Raw genomic sequence first — 16,445 nt, 5'->3', positions numbered from 1 at the left:
GGAGTAGACAATGAAACCATTGTTACACACGATGCTTTTCTGTCACAATCTTTTCTTCATTAGCTTCATTATTTCAGCCACGTTTGTTTTTTGTTTCTTTCCAACCTATTTTTTTTTATCGTTTCACATTTTACCTCATGGACCAATCGAATCACCTGTTTTCCTATTTATTATTGTTTTTTTTTTGGGAGTGTGGGGGCGTTATGATGACATGTATTCATGCATATTGATGGCACAAGTAAAAGAAGAGAAAATCAGATAATATATAAGTGGAATGTGCTAATAATGGAGTGCAAATAGGACAGTTGTTGGTTGATCACAGCCTCTTGTCGCTTGTTTCATTCCAAAGCATCTATTATGAATACGAATGTGCTTTTACAAATATATATATATCCTCTCTGTTGTTATGTGGTATGTGTTTTATCATTTTTTCTTTTTTGTTTCGTTCTTTTCTGAAGTCGTTCCTTCTGTTTTGACTTTTTGCTACAATTCCAACACGAGGGGCCAGTAAAACCTACGTAAGACGCTGGAAAAATAAAATTAAAAAAAATCAACTGACGCTTGAAATTCAGTTGAAACTCTTCACAGCGTGATCATCAGTATAAAGAGGGAGGCTTGTAAAACCACGTACTGGCAGTGTTTACTGAACCAAATTACATCATACTAATATGAATGTAGATTTCAATGCAAAAACAAATAAAACTCTTTTGATCTGAGTTAAGGAGTTTGGTGTTTCTTTGTCCTTATTGATGATTACCTTCAACTCTGTTATTGGTTTGTTTGTCAGCAGGATTAACAGACGACTGAACAGATTTCCACAACTTGGAAGGATCGGACATGGGCTGAGAAATAATTAAAAGTTTGGTCTGGATCCTGGAATTAGTTTTAACATGATATGGCTAGTTTGACATTTTAGGGAATAATTAACTATTCTTGATTTTAAAAAATTTATCTGGCACATTTAAGGAACTGATATCTATGAGTGTAGTGTGGTGCAGCTTGATTTAGTTTGAGGGAGCTGGTGGAGGTATGTGCTCTGAGTTATATACATGTATTGATTATATATGAAGTAATTTCTGTTCTTTGGCCTCATTAGAATAACATGTTAGTCTCATTCCAGTTCTGGCTTTAATCATCTTCATGTAACATTTACTTTGGTCAGTATGTATTCACAGTCTCATCAGCTTTTTTTTTTTTTAACTAGAACCAAGCTGTGTTAGTTAATTGAAGATTCTTGATTAACAATTGACTCAAAACAAAGTACACCATATGTTGTTATTTCCCCTGACAGACAAGAGTCTGGGCTGATAGTCGTCATTTAGCTTTCTTTGCCCCCCCACTAAAATTTATTAAAATCATTTCCCATGAGCCAGAAACCAAGGAGTTACATCAGCAATGGTTTAAGATCAGTCATGTAATAAGAGGATAATCAGAAAAAGATGATCTACAAATCATCTTTGAAAACTAAAGATCTGGTCTAGAAGTTAGGCTGAATATACTGTATCTAGTATTTATATATAATATAATACTTCTTTCCCAACAGCTCCAGCTCCCACTGTGACCCTCAAAAGGTTAAGTGGTATAGATACTGGATGGATATGTATATAAATTTATTTCTTCATTTTTAAAATGTATTTGTTTCCCCAACAGTTTGTGTCAGTGTATGAAAAGTAAACACATAAGCCAGCATCACGATGAACTACAGCTTTATTTCAAAGTTGAATTTAGTCAGACCATCAACAGCCAGATTACAGACTTCGAACACAACTGTATCACATCATATGTTCTATACAAAAATTAAAAAAGAAGAAAGTGAGGGGGGGGAAGGCAAAAAAAAACCTCGAGTTGCCCTCCACAGCCGCCATTTTCCCAGAGGCCACTGGCGCCAGAAAACCCTCGTTTTTAAGCATCGGACTAATGTAAGCAGTGGCTCTCAGGAGGCAGAGAGGAGAACAGAGGAGGGGAGAGGCTCGAAGCTCCGACTCCAGGTAAACGGGTCAAGAGCAAAAAAAAAAAATCGGTGATTCTGAGATGTGACAACAGGAAAAGTTTGAACACAGGCCCAAGTGCAAACTAGCCACTTCCATCCCTGCTACAGTGTTCACATGCATTGAGTGTAGATGCAGAATGAGGCAGACGTTCTCGAGAGGAAGGAATATATAAGAAATACCAGGCGCTGCCGTTTATCTTGCTCTAGGAATCTCCATCTCTCAACAACGTCTGCTTCCGCTGCTCAAAATTCACCGTACATGCCTTTGGGGGAGAAACAGATTTAAAAAGGAGCCACGATATGTTTGTTTCCGTTTTTGCAACTAATAACAGTCTGTTCTGCTGCATCAAATGCAGCACTTTTGGGGTTTGTTGCATCTGGTTTGGTGTTTTGACGGGAAACCAGTGCAGGAAAGGCACTTCAAAGTGTGGATATTCCTTCGATTTCCTGACGGCTCCGTTGCAAGCCCTAAAAAAAAAAGAAAAAGATGAAAAAGCTCAACGGCTGGCTGACTCCATTTAGAACTCCGAGTCCTCAAAATGACAAAAGGGGAATCTGGAATTTAAAGATCAACTGTCAGATCAGCTGTAAAAACACAGGTCATCTATGTGATAATGGGTTGATTCAATATCGGGAGCAACTTACAAAGACTGTGTGGCTCTAGCCCTCGATGGAGACCTCTGGAACAATGTGTCCATTCAACGCTGTCTCCACTGACATCTCCTGAACAACAGAGGACATCAGATCGGTGAGATCACAAGCATTGGCAAGTGACACAAGTGAATTAATTATGTCTCATTCTACTCCACGACTAATGTTTACAGCTCTGTCGTTTGTCTTTAATTGAATGTCTTTACCATTGTTTTGACTTGAGCTGCATAGAGTCCACAGTGAGCTGCATCTGACACGGCATGTCACACGTCTCTGACTTCAGCTCATCCAGACATTTCTGCTCAGCCAGGGCATCCGGGAAAGACACGGAGAAGAGAACGGTGGGTGTGTTTTAATACCTATAGTATGTATATAATGGATTAGCCAGTCACCAAGACAGTAACTTACGATGATCATTTCCAATACAGGGGGCAGCAGCAAGCTCAGGCATCAACTGCAAGCTCGGGGGCAGCAGCAAGCTCATGCTCAACTGCAAGCTCAAGACCAGGCTCGGCTGCTCAAGAACAGGCTCATGCTTGAGTTCAACCTCAACCTCGGGTATAAGCTCAACCTCGGGTTTAAGCGCAACCTCGGGTTAAGCTCAACCTCGGGTTTAAGCTCAACCTCGGGTTTAAGCTCAACCTCGGGTTTAAGCTCAACCTCGGGTTTAAGCTCAACCTCGGGGTTTAAGCTCAACTCAGCGGGGGTCACATCCATAGGCTCCGCCAGGGCGCAGGGGGCATCAATCACAGCCACAATTTCCTGAACACAGCAGAGAGAGGAACAGGTTAGAAACTACAGACAGAAAATTATCATATAATTGAGCATTTTTGTGGTTGATGACACTGATTTAACATCCAAAGACCAAAACGACCTAATTAATGTTGAACCTTAAAAAGCTGAGTCTTACCTGTTCGATCTCTGTTGGTGCGGTGTAGCATCAATTGACTCAAGCTGGAGAAAGAGAAACACAATTTTAGCAAAACTGTTCATTTACGACAGATACATGTTAAATAGATCAATAGCAGCAACAATGGCTGTTTATATTTTGTAGCATTCTCCATTGTTACTGTTTTGTTTTCTCATCTTATGTCTTTAATACATTTCATTTATTTTGAAATTTTACTTTTCAACTCTTAGTTTATATATTTTCATATTGTATGTTTATTCGTGTCAAGAATTTGTCATGTAACTTTTTATCCTAAAAGCACATTTAGTCCATTACATAAAGACACTACAACGCATTTGTTGCAGCCTGCCACCTGGTGGACACAGGATTCATGTACCGTTTCAGTGGATAATCTGGATTACAGATGCAAATGAAATGTGATTTAACATGTGTCACTCATCAATAAACCCAGTGATAAACATCTGGGTGTCGGTCTCACCTCCTGGGCAGCGACGGACTCGGCAATGGCGACCTCCACTTCGATGGCAGAGTTTGTGACAACAAAGTCATCAACAAATGTGTCAGCAGGCGCCTGAGGGAACCAGAGGGGGAAATGTTTCAACGCAATAAGCACACCGTATAAAGTCAAAGCATAAATGTCTGATTTGGAGAAGTTATGCATCAGATCTGAAATTTTTACCTCAATGACTTCAGCTACGAGAGTTTCTTCCACCAGAGCCTCGGGCATAGCGGCTGGAACCTGGAGAGACAACAGGTTCGGTCAGGACGTTAGTTTGCATAACACATGTTGAGTAAGTGTTGCTACTCATTTCAAAGTTACTTTAGAAACTAAAGTAAAATGTGTAAAAATGAACTGCATAAAGCTTTTCTTACTGGGGGAAGATTTAAAAATACTCACCATTGGGATTTCCACAGATGCAGGACATCCTGATGTAAACAAGAACAAATAGGTCATAATGTGCCTTTTGTGTTTGCTATTAAATGTTGAAATTGAATATATGACATTGCATGCTCAATAAACTAATGAAACATTTAAGACGACATGCTGACACACTATCTACCAATGAAAATGTAAAACACACACATTAAACTTTTATCACCTACTACATTCTCCGAAAGACAGAAACTCGAGAGAAGAGGGGAGGAGGAAGATTGTTTTATCAGCGTGGGCACCTCTGCGAGTGTAAGCGGGCTCAGCAAGTTCTTCAGGTGCCTCTTCTTCAGCCAACACTTCCACTTCAGCGTCGTCCTCCTCAGCTGCAGGACTGACGACAGCTTCAGTCATCTGTTCAGGTGCCTCTGCGATTTCCTCCACGGCTTCAGTTTGTGCTTCTACACGAGCTCCACTGGAGCTTCCATTACGGGCTCTAACGGAGGTGGTTTCTTCTGTGACGGCCACCACTTCGACTGAGACTTCCTCTGCCACAGGCGCAGCCTCTGTTTCAGTCTCGCAGACATCATGCGTCTGCACGAGCGAATCACAACACAGCACACATTAAATAACCATGCAACGTGCAACACCCTGGACAGACAAGATGACCAATCTACTGTGATGTGGAGCCATGCAGACGTGAAAAAAGCTCAGTCTTACCTCTACAGTTTCTGTGGTTACGACTGTGGCTTCAACCGACTGCAGCTGCAGAACCAGAAATGAAAAAACTGTTAAGACTAGAATGATAAATTGATAATTGATAAAAATGGACAAATAAATGAAGTCATTTTAAAATAACACCAAATTTTAGCTTTTACATCAATTGCAGCACTTCTATCACATCAAATCCCTCATTAACTACAATTTCCTGTGGTTTTTGGTCAGTAATGAACATGACATTTTAGAGAAATGGCCCAGAGGCAAAGTGTGGTTGTTTGTTTTGAAGTTCAAGTCATAGAAACTTTTACACACTTTTCCACTCAAAAGGTTTCTCTCTCTTGTCCAGTTACCGCTGCCGTAATCTCATAAAACACAAGGAAACTGTGACTAAGCCTTGTTTTAACCTTTGTCGTCACTTCCTCAGCGAGTTGGTCTGACATATGAGCAAAACCCCCACAGACACTGACATGCGTTCCCAGAAAAGTAGAGATTTGTTGCTGAATCACTGAATGCAGTCTACTGTGCTCCTTTAATAAAAGAAATGAGACCAGTAATTTTCGGCTTTATTTATTTGGGAAAGTTAAGCATGTTCTTTTTTGCGGCCATTTTTTAGATTTTCCAGAAAAACCTGAAATGTATCCTCCAAAACTTACAGCAGTTTCCTTTAGACTGACAATGTGTTGTTCTGTTCTATGTAGAGCTGCTTTTAAAAAGGCACATCAGGTTGCTGCTGTAAAACCCTGTTCACTTAATGCAGGACTCACTGGAGAGGTGTCATGAGGAGTTACCCTCACTCATTCACACCTGTTATGTGCCTCTGGCGTAAAGATACTGCCTGAACAAGTTTTTGTTGTAATTCTGCAGGCGTTTGTTTCCGTGCATGAATGTTGAACATGCAGCTTTTCATTTGCAAACAGACTATGAACTATGGGGTGTCTACAATAAATCTCGCTGCTATGAGTGTGCGTCTTACCTCAGCCTCTGCTAGAGCTGCCTCTGGAGCCTCAGCTGTGGGTGTAACCTGTGATGGAGAGAGAGAGAGATTATTCATGAGTCAGCAAAACAATCATAAACTTATAACTATATCTAATAAAACAATAGCTGGCAACAAAAGGCCAACTGGGATACATTATGTATTTACAGGTAATTAAATATGCTGCTGCCGTGATCCTGTTTTGACTTTTTTCTTCAAAAGTCGAGGGGCGCAAACAGCTGTCCTTAAAATGTGCCCGGAGCAAAACGACCTTTAAAAGAAAAGTTTGTCAGGCAAACTGCAGAGAGAGAATCTACTGAGACTCAGCAGGATTACCGTGTCCAGAACAGGAAACGCTTTCCAGATCGAGAATGTTTTCAGACTATAAATTAACTGGCAGCGAATGCACCAGCTCCCTTAAGTGTATTTGCATGTGTGTGAGAGAGGGGGGGGCGGGGCAGGCACATTATATACCCTACAGGAATGTTGCATCCAATGCACAATGGGAAGCTGTTACGCCCTCATCTCACAAAACCTAAATATTCACCTTATTAAATCCCCCTATTCCAAAAATACACTTGAAAGAAAGAAATTCAAGAGTGTGACTTCATTGTTATTATTATCTAAATATAATATAGAAGTAAGTATTTTCCAGACTCAAAAACTGCTCTTGATAATAATAGAAGTCACTCAATATTTCACATATTACAGCCTTTGCCATTGATTTGCTGGAACAACTGGCAGTAGCCAACATGGCCACTGGTGGCCTCTACTGTGGCAGCCAAGGCGTGTTGACTGAGCCACAGCGGCAATCACAGGGGGGCAGCGCATAAATATTGTAAATCTCCACAGACTGACAGTAAATTATTCAGCCTGCGTTGTACCAGCGCTTCTTCAATGTAGGACAAGTCCAGAACACGCAGGCGGCTTCAGCCCGTCAGGAACAGGCTGAACACTCACTAGATAGAATATATAAAACAGTAGAGGTGTGTAAAGTCTCACAAAAGACTTTAAACATCTATTCTTGTTTCTACTGTGGGGTGAGGAGTCAGTTTTCTGTGGAACTTAAAACAACTTTTGAACAAAAGCGCAAGTAAGCAAACAAGTGTTGCACGTGTGGTGGAGCAGGGTAAAAGTATATATAGCCTCAGAGGGACGTATAGGGGAGTGAGCCTATAGGACTATAGGCCTCCCTTCTCTTGACACGTGTGGCCACATACAGTAGACACACCCCCCCCCAGTCTGCCCCAGAACACTCTGTACCAAACTGATCTGCACACACATCCTGCCCCGCACGCCCCACTGAAAGACAAATTGAGCACAAACCGAGGCGGATCCTGGGAACAGCTCCACTTCACGCAGCCCGACAGTGAACCTACAGTTAACGCATGGAACTTTATGTTCCAACTAGATCTCTGGCACAGACGCCAACCACATACAGATTCTCACTCTGGCCTTTTTTAGAATCTGACGACCAACCAAGACTTTTAAAAGGGGGGATGCGATTCTGCAGTTGACACAGAAACATAACAAATTAATATATTTATATAACAAAGGCTTTCTTTTAAATTAACACTGTCTCACTTCCTATATCTTCAATTCAGTTTTTCCCACTTTTTAATTTCTGTGATAAAATAAAATATGCCAAACCAATCATATGCTAACGTGCACCTTCCCTGTTGGTGAACTGGATGCACCCTTCACTAGAAGTCTGTCAGACTTTAAAAAAGGTTCTACAGCAGCTGTCTGTGAGCTCCTCACAAATACCACGGTCTGAACTACACCTTTCTACTGACAGATGAGCTCCCCCCCACGTCCAAAACATAGAAATCAATAGTCGTCTGCCTCCCTCTACTCTAAGCAACGAGGAGGGACACGTAGATGAACTCATACACGTGCTGATTAGACGAGCCACTATGAGCCAATGGGGGGCCATAGGATAGACTGAGAGGAGGAGGGTGATGGAAGAACAGGGGGAGGAATGGGGAGACAAGTGGTGGGAGGGAAGGAACAAATGGCAAGAGAAGAGCAAATTTACAGGCGAAAGCCACGAGGAACCAGGAGGGGGGGGGGGGGGGGGTGGCAAGCTGGTACAAAATGTTCAGCCTCGGCCCGGAGCCGCGCCCCACCCCCCCTTTCAGGCCACAGAGAAATAACAACATGACTCCGGATTGAGCGGTGGGTTTACACTCACCTGACTCTCCGTGGTGACATCCAGAAGTGGATGGGCCACTGGCTTCTGGCCCCGGAGCCAGCTGAACACAAGCCCCATTGTGGCCTACACCTACTTGGTGGCACAGAGGGGCCGCAAGTGCAAATTGGCTAAATATCAAAGTCAAGTTGAAATCTGAGAAAAAGGTCATAAAAGCAGAACTAGTAGTATAAACAAAACTGCAACTGCTTTTTGTTTGCGGTTTAGTTTAATCTGAACTGACAAATTGTCAGTGTCTGAATGTGGCCCCGACTGCGAGCAGTGAAGGAGCAGACAGAAAGCAAGGCGAGAAGGGAGAGAGAGGGGAGATGGGAGGTATGGTGGACGGGAGGAAGGGGGGAGAGGAGGGAGGTTGAGACCAAGGCGCGGAGGGGGTGGATACTGGCACGGCTCAACAAGTACACAATGATGTGCCGCCCATCTCCTATAGAAGCGTCTTTAGTGTTCCTTTGTAGACCAGTGGTTAAAGAATAACAGTCCAAGGCTAGAGGCTGCAAACCAAACCTCCTAAATGACATGTGTGACCAGGGTGGGAGGATCCAAGCAGGACTGAGGGGGAAAGCGTTGGAAAAGGCCACTGATAACACCCCCACTTCTTTTACACTATAGACATAGGGGCCGCCGTGCAGCGTGTGTGTGTCTCTGGGCACACAGACGTACATGCATGTGCTGTTTGCACCTTGTGCGAGCGTCAGTCTCCAGGCTGAAACAGAACATTCTGTTCCCCCACACATGAGCATGATGAAACAACAGAGACCATGATTTCACAGCTCGCTAATGACAGTGTTTAGCGTCGGGGGGTGTACGAACAATCTTGAGCAAAGCTAATTACGTGATATGGATCTACAGCAGATCTGGAGCGTGTGCGAAACAAAATCACCAAACCGCCTCTTTAAAATAGCAGCAGAGGACAAAACAGCACATTTTTCTTCCAACTGTCTTTAAAATGTATAAGATCTCATTAAAAACAAGCAGTTCCATTAAGCAGAAAGGTGATAATGTAACACGACTGCTGAAGAAAGCTCTGTGCGCTCGCTCTCCTACTCTCCACCTCTCCGCTAAATGGAACATGTTGTTCCCTCGGCCCCTCACCCTCCCCCCACACACACACCTCCCTTCAGCACAACCATTTCACCAAATGGCATCCAAAAAACCTCCAAACCACTCACACAAACCAAACTCACAAATATATAAATAGGATTATATACAAACTGCTCATACAAAGTGTCTCTATATAGCAAACCATAAGCAAATAGCAACCAAGTGATGTTCATTTCTCCAACATGTGACCAACATGCATGTAAAATGGTGACTGCATGCATTTCAACATGGTACATGCTGAACCCAACACAGCTCACTGTACCAGAAGAAACCAGTTTGGTGAGTGGCCATTTCTAAAACTGGTTTTGCAATATGGCTCCAGTGATTTGGGAAAGTTCGACCAAATCTGAAATATGTTTCCGACCATGAATTAACAAACATTTCTTCATTTCCAATCGCCAACAGTCACATCAAGTGTAAAAAGAAACGTTCTTACCTCAGTTACTGGTTCTGCTTCAGGAATGATGGGTTCAGCTTCACAAACAACATCAGCTGCGACTTCGGAAGGCTCAACTGCGATAGTCTCGACGACTGGCGCTTCTTCGATGACCGGCGCCGGCACTTCAACCGGGACTTCTGGAGTCTGTTCCAACACCACGACCTCAGGCTCTGGTGTCGCTACTCGGACTGGGACGGGCTCTGCGACGGGCTCTGCGACGGGTTCTTGCACAACTGGTTCTTCTTTGGGGATCTCCACAACAGGTGCGGGGATGGGAACGGCGACGGGAACGGCCACTGGGATCTCCACTGGAACGGCGACGGGAACAGCCACTGGGATCTTCACTGGAACGGCCACTGGGATCTTCACTGGAACTGGTGTCGGCGCTTTAGCCGCTGGCTTTGCTGCAGGGGGCGCACTGACTGCGATCCCCGGGCTTGCCTTGACTGGTGGCTGGCCTGCATATTGCTCTTCGAGGGCTCTCCTCTGGGCTTGCTGCAAAAAGAAGAAGACACAAAAACAGTATTAGTAGATGAAAGTGGAATCAATTTAAGGAGACAAATCAATGTTTTTTTTACAACTGAACCTTTTAAAGTTTGAAAGCGGATTGCGATCTTTCCACGCGAGTCCTTTGAGGGAACTTAGTGTGCCATAAACAAACAGAACTGAGTTTCTGAGTGTGTAAACCTGGTTGATAACGATGGTGAAATGCATAGAGAGCGTGGAAAATGCACGTTTAAGGGGTTTGAACGCTCCTGAGGACCTGAAGGTGTTAAACTGCTTATGTTGTTGTCAGTCCCACTTCTATCAGCAGGAATACCAGGCATGCCACCAAACCCGGGCACTGTCCAGCATGTTTTTCAGCTCTGGACAAAAAACAAAACAAACCCCTCTGGCTTCAATGGAGGTTTTAGGAGCGCAGGCCATTGGTGGGTGGGGCTGAGGGTTTCTGGGAGTGGGCACAGCAAAGCTAGTTTGATAATGGGAGCCAATTAGTTGAATCGGAGCCATCCTGACAGGTCTGGTGAAGCGGGAAGGGAAACCGTGCGAGTCAGCACCAATGATGGGTGCCCCGCGGGCCAGACAGTGGGCCTAATCACATCATAATCAGGATATAATCAGGTTACAATCACTCCCCGAAAATGCTTTTGTTTGGCCGACACAGCCCTGGAGCAGTACTGTAAGCCAATGGCGCAGCTAGCCCCAGTCAAAACAACCCCTCCCTCACCTTTGCTTTCACTCTCTTCTCCCACAAACAGCTCGCTGTGCCGAAATCCAAATATTACATCACATATTTAAACCTCAGTAAATCAAAAGGACTGAGGCTGTACCACGGAGGCCTAAACACTTTCAAAGTGAGAGTGCATGTGTGTCTCCAAGTGTCCGTCAGCTCCTTCCTGTGCTCTGATGAACTCAGAGGAGAATGCAGATAGCAGCACAGTGTGAGTGACTTCACAGGGGCCACTTTTATCAGAGTGTCACTGGCAGACTGAGAGAATCAGGGGAGACTGTGCAGGCAGGCTCCGGTCAGACAAAACCTGAGGCAAGACATTCCTCCAGTCCACACACACACTACCAAATACAGTTGTGTGGTGTTGAGTCAGTCCGGCCAGCCAGCCCAGAGGCATGGGGGAAGGGCGGAAGGGGGTTGGAGGAAGAATGCGTTCAACTCCATGCTGTGAAGTCTCAGGAGGACTGGGCCTCGAGGTAGACTGTAGTGGGTGGGGGGGGGGGGGGGGGTAGCAATTTATCAATTTCAAAGTTGAAATTGTTCAATAGGTTTGAAACAATGACTTATTGGTTGGAAAGTGTTTTTTTGGGGGGGGGGGGGGGGGAGAACCTTTGCCCTCTGGCAAAAAGGAGCTTCTGTGTTAACTTTTCACTGTGTTTCCCCTCCCCCACTCCCACTCCCCCTCTTGGGCACTGAATGTTCAGAAGTAAAATATTTCTCAGTTACCTAAGAAGTGGCATGGAGTCATATTTCATATACATTATATCACCAATTCTGCTGGTTCAGCATATTGAGAAATGAAATAATAGCAGTAACCATATTCTGCAAGTGTGGGGATGAGACATAGGGCCTAGTTTCTGCAAAATAAAGTTTGTTGGGGAAAAAAGTTCAAACTGTCCCTTTAACCGATTACCGACGATAAACCGAATATAAACCTTAAATCTCGATTCCCCGTTTTTTTTTTTATTCTCACAAAGCGCACCGTGAGAGCACATGGCGCACGTGAGGCAAACAGAAATGAGCCATCTTATTTTGTCTATTGTAGATCAATATAAAAGCAGAAGCAAGAGTTGTGCAACTGGAACATAATCAATAGTTTAGATGTAGTGTTTTTGGATGCACATCAGTCTATTCTGGCGAGGTTTTACGCACGGAGCGTGGAGGGCCCCTCGCAGCAGAGCGTCGCGGGAGCTGCAACAACACCGAGTAAATGTGTGCAGTCAAGTGAAGAATTACTAAAATTGAATAATTCAGAAACTGTGCAACAAAAAAAACCATCTAGTTTGTTTTTCCTCACCTTTCTGTTCATATTTGGTTTTACGCATCGATGCAAAACAGGTGTTTGTTGCAAAACAGAAAATATGCCTCCAAAGACACAAGATGTCAAAAGGTGTTTGTGGCAAAACGTTGTTTTGGTTGCAAAACCCAACCTGATGCAAAAGCGGAATATCACTAATTGCATTTTTACGCATAAACAATCTGGGATGGATCAGGGTCGCGGGAAAGTTTCTTTTATCTCGGAGGAAAAACACGCTTCGAGACGCATGGATTCAAAACGCAAAACGGTCAGAGGCCATTTTCCAAACGTGGACGGTCCCAACTTGTTCTATTGTTTCTGTTCTTACGAGGTCCGGCAGGAATTCAACGATCGCGGTGAGGATAACGAGCTGTGGAGGGAAAAGTCGGTCGCCTGCCACCCACTTACCACCCTCCTCATGCGGCGCTTGTTCTTCTTCCTCTTGCTGGGCATTTTGGTGCGAGCTGGTGGAAACAACAAAGAAGCGAAGAAAAAAGACACAGGCAGAGGGACCGAGGGAACACGGGGGATGCTTATAAAGCCCCCGGTTCTCCCGACACCTTTGCCAATAACCTATGAGAGCGCAGGGATGAAAGATTGGAGAGGGGGGCGTGGACGCACGCAGACCCAGAGAGAGACCAGAGACTGGGGGAGAGGACACACCCCACCAGACACGTGCACGTGCGCGGCCACTCAGCGGGATGGTTGCATTAGTTTGTATATGAAGCGGCTGCAGGAGGCTGGTGTTATGCAACTACTGAGCGCCACACCCCCCCCCCCCCCCCCCCCCCCTCTCTCTCTCTCTGATCATTAAAAAACAGTTTTCGAGCACATGGCGAAAAATCCACATGTTTCTCTGTGTCTCAGGTTTTGACTGCTGGAGAGTTTCCCTGTCGCTGCAACAACATCACGTCTCTGCCTGTGTACAAGCAAAGTGAGATCTGGTTCTTCTGTGCAATTGTGCGCACACACATTGGGATAATGCATTCCACAGCCCCTTTGTGCAATGAGCATATGCCCGCGTGGGTTCGACCCCCACTCCTAGTAATGTGTTTACTTTACAGACCTATAGGGTTTGAGCCACTTAACTCAGCAGGAGGATTTATCAACAGGGATGAAAAGATAAGATCTTGTAGGAATAGAACCACAATGGTGTGCATAGCCCTAAAGATAACCCAAGCCGAATTCTAACCCTTTAAATAAAGTCTTCACACTCAAGGATTTCTGTCCTCAGGGAAGCTTTATGACCAGCATGTGACTGACAATACTTTAGTTACAGACGTTTAACAGGAATGAGCAGAATATGTTTTTAAGTTTAAGTGGCATTTGACAAAATTACACACGTCCTGTAACCAGAACATTTTCGACCAACATGTCTCCACTTTCCCAAAATGTCCTCACTCTGTAACCTCTGCTCTCAAAATGGCAGACACAAAGATATAAGTGTAAACACACATGGTCTGCTCATGTGCAAAGTTTAACATTTAAATTCACATGATCCATATTTTTATTTGGATCGGCGACAAATTTCCCACAGTCATAAAAATCTGTCCCATAACCAGTTTTGTTCCATCAAGATTCATGAATTATTCACAGAGAAATCAATAAAAACGGTGAAAAACGCCCCCTTCTCACAATTTTTAGCAAAGTGAGAACAAATTCCTTCTTCCCTTCCGCCAAGTTTCACAGTCATCCTTCCGGTAGCTTTTGCCTGATCCTGCTGACTAACAGACAAACACATGACAACATGACCTCCTTGCTGGAGGTAAATATGTGCAGCATGTTACAGTCCACTATCATAAGAGCAAGGAGCAGCCACATCTGGCTTTTAAAGGGAATGGGAAATGGCACCGTGATTGGTTTATTGCATCTTATGACCAAATCACACACACACACGCCTTTTCAAACATGACGTAGCGACTGTTAAAGTAGCAGACGTGGATTTGCGTGCACCATAAATAATCGTGCACTTACATCGTTAAAATACAGAGTCAGTTCTTCGATGTACAGAATTTAAATCATGTTGTTATTTAATTATAAAAGCTGTTACTGAGAGAAAACCTGCACACGTGTGCAGACTCTCTTGTGTAGAAAACAATGTGTTCTTCTGTCAGTTCTTAGCAATCCGTTAAAATCCCGGAGCCGGGGAGAATAGTTTTCCTTGTGGTGAACGTATGATCCAGACAATAACAAGGAGAAAGCTTGTACATGTGTCTACGCCCCCCAACGCCTCCGGGCACTGCTTCCGCTGTGAGCACCCATTGTCTCCCAGCTCCTTGGGTGCAGCCATGCTCATACATAATTAAAGCACGGAAGAAATATATGTGTTATTCTGTCGTGTATGAAGTGGACTGCCATGAGCATGTTTCTATACGTCACATGTTGTGCAGTGAGGGGACTGTGTGGGCTGAGTTTATATTTATAGGAGGGATCTCAGTGTTTGGCTGTATATTACATTACTGTATGTATTATATATACAAACTACGTTGAGGTTGTACGACGTGGCAGTCTCGCCTGAAGGCTCCACTTTCAGTCACTCCTCCACTGTGTGTGTGTGTGTGTGTGTGAGAGGTGGATCACATGCTGTTTACATGTCCCCAGCATGTCTTTGTTGAACTGTTGATCTTTCCATGATAGTCACTGTGGCCCAAGATAACGTACAGCTGCTGCAGGAACTGAACCACTGACGCTTCTGTGACTGGGACGTTAACTGTAACCGCACAGCAAATATCAAAATAACTCCCGACACGTCCGTAAGCTGAGAGGATTCAGTGTGGAACCCCAAATACTTTGCAACTCATGTATTTATCCTTTATTTCTTTTATTGTATTGCATATTTCTCTTGTTTCGGACACGTTTAAACAAAAACATATAAACGAGAAAACAAGGAAAACAAAGAACATCAGCAGTCGTATCAAAATCCAAGTTAAAGAAATGAAAGCATGCTTGTTAACGAGTTGGAAGAAGAAGATAAACAACTTGGGGGTTGTGGTTTGTGCAGCTTTGCTTAATAAGACTTATATATTCATTTCCAGTCATTGTGGACAGCCAAACCAAATGTATGTATCCTCTGTGTTTACATGTTATTTCCATACATTTATAATTATAATTTAGCATGTTAGCATGTTTAGTTAGCATTGCGATAGAAATTCAGACATTTGTTTTTTGACGTATGTTGGACCAGTTTGAAACCATGACCTTGTTTTGACGGGAACATGCGGCACAGGAAAATTTTCTTATCTTTAAAAAAGTAAAATCAGTTTTCTAACATTAAGAACACGAAGAAAAGTGACCATGAAGTTTAGAAAGTATTGGACGACTGGAAATATCAGTGTGTTGGTGCCGCTTGATGAAAAAGACTAATGACTAATCCTGAGGGACACACATCACACGTCAATCATTGATTCAATCTAATTGTTTGAGATACAGTCGGTAACAGTCAGAAAGACACTGATCCTGTCAACTTCTGTTATATTTAAAGTGGTTAGTGGGACTCTTTTGATAAGAGATTATTCTTATCACTTAGCTTTGTTGTCTCTTCCTTGCAAATGTCGATTGCATTTCCAGCGATCAATAATTAATTGCATGGCGTCCTGAGTGGATCAATACACAGCAGAGAGATGTGAACATGTTTACCCCGTCAGACGGGATCCGTGGGTTGGGGGAGTGTCGAACTCTCACTCAGGGGAAGATGTAGCTTCAGCGTTTGAGTCTTCTGACCTTTAAGAGAGATTTATTTTAAAAGTCATACATTTATTTAGCATTAAAATACAGTAACTTTGAAAGGGAAGGAAATCTTTGTCCTACAGTCACGCTTAATACATCATTGTATGTCGTCCCAAACTCCCCCGTCCACCCTGTTCACCCTGTTCGCCCTGTTCCCCCGGTTCACCATGTTCCATCGCAGCTCCCCCCGCAGCAATTTTTTACATCTGTGTTTTAATATTTGCCTGAATATTTAACAATGAAATATGGATAAACTATTAAAATACCAAAAATCGATCGTATTGTATGTTTTCATTGCTACATTCAGCTCCAACTTCAAGACCC

At 43.6% G+C, this 16,445-nt stretch overlaps 1 protein-coding gene and 1 long non-coding RNA gene across 2 annotated transcripts; both read right to left on the bottom strand.

Annotated features, from left to right (window-relative positions):
* Positions 1 to 1,689: 1,689 nt before the first annotated feature.
* On the bottom strand, positions 1,690 to 2,962 carry LOC117768258. The gene is made up of 3 exons (XR_004615031.1): positions 2,848 to 2,962; positions 2,636 to 2,713; positions 1,690 to 2,545 (listed from the first exon to the last, which is right to left on the bottom strand). It is a non-coding gene; the product is annotated as an uncharacterized LOC117768258 (long non-coding RNA).
* A 110-nt stretch (positions 2,963 to 3,072) lies between these two features.
* On the bottom strand, positions 3,073 to 13,090 carry si:dkey-164f24.2 (calphotin). The gene is made up of 13 exons (XM_034596475.1): positions 12,804 to 13,090; positions 10,240 to 10,362; positions 9,865 to 10,167; positions 6,116 to 6,163; positions 5,143 to 5,187; positions 4,725 to 5,016; positions 4,450 to 4,478; positions 4,231 to 4,290; positions 4,030 to 4,122; positions 3,552 to 3,595; positions 3,339 to 3,403; positions 3,165 to 3,212; positions 3,073 to 3,132 (listed from the first exon to the last, which is right to left on the bottom strand). The coding sequence occupies exons 1-11, from the start codon at positions 12,846 to 12,848 to the stop codon at positions 3,388 to 3,390; spliced, it is 1,098 nt and encodes a 365-aa protein (XP_034452366.1). The 5' UTR covers positions 12,849 to 13,090; the 3' UTR covers positions 3,073 to 3,132; positions 3,165 to 3,212; positions 3,339 to 3,387.
* Between the last annotated feature and the right edge of the window lie 3,355 nt (positions 13,091 to 16,445).

The sequence above is a fragment of the Hippoglossus hippoglossus genome, chromosome 9 (genome assembly GCF_009819705.1).
Source record: "Hippoglossus hippoglossus isolate fHipHip1 chromosome 9, fHipHip1.pri, whole genome shotgun sequence".
NCBI classification, from domain to species: domain Eukaryota; kingdom Metazoa; phylum Chordata; class Actinopteri; order Pleuronectiformes; family Pleuronectidae; genus Hippoglossus; species Hippoglossus hippoglossus.
The sequence above is the reverse complement of the archived record's forward strand: the minus strand, read 5'-3'. Positions and strand labels throughout refer to the sequence as shown.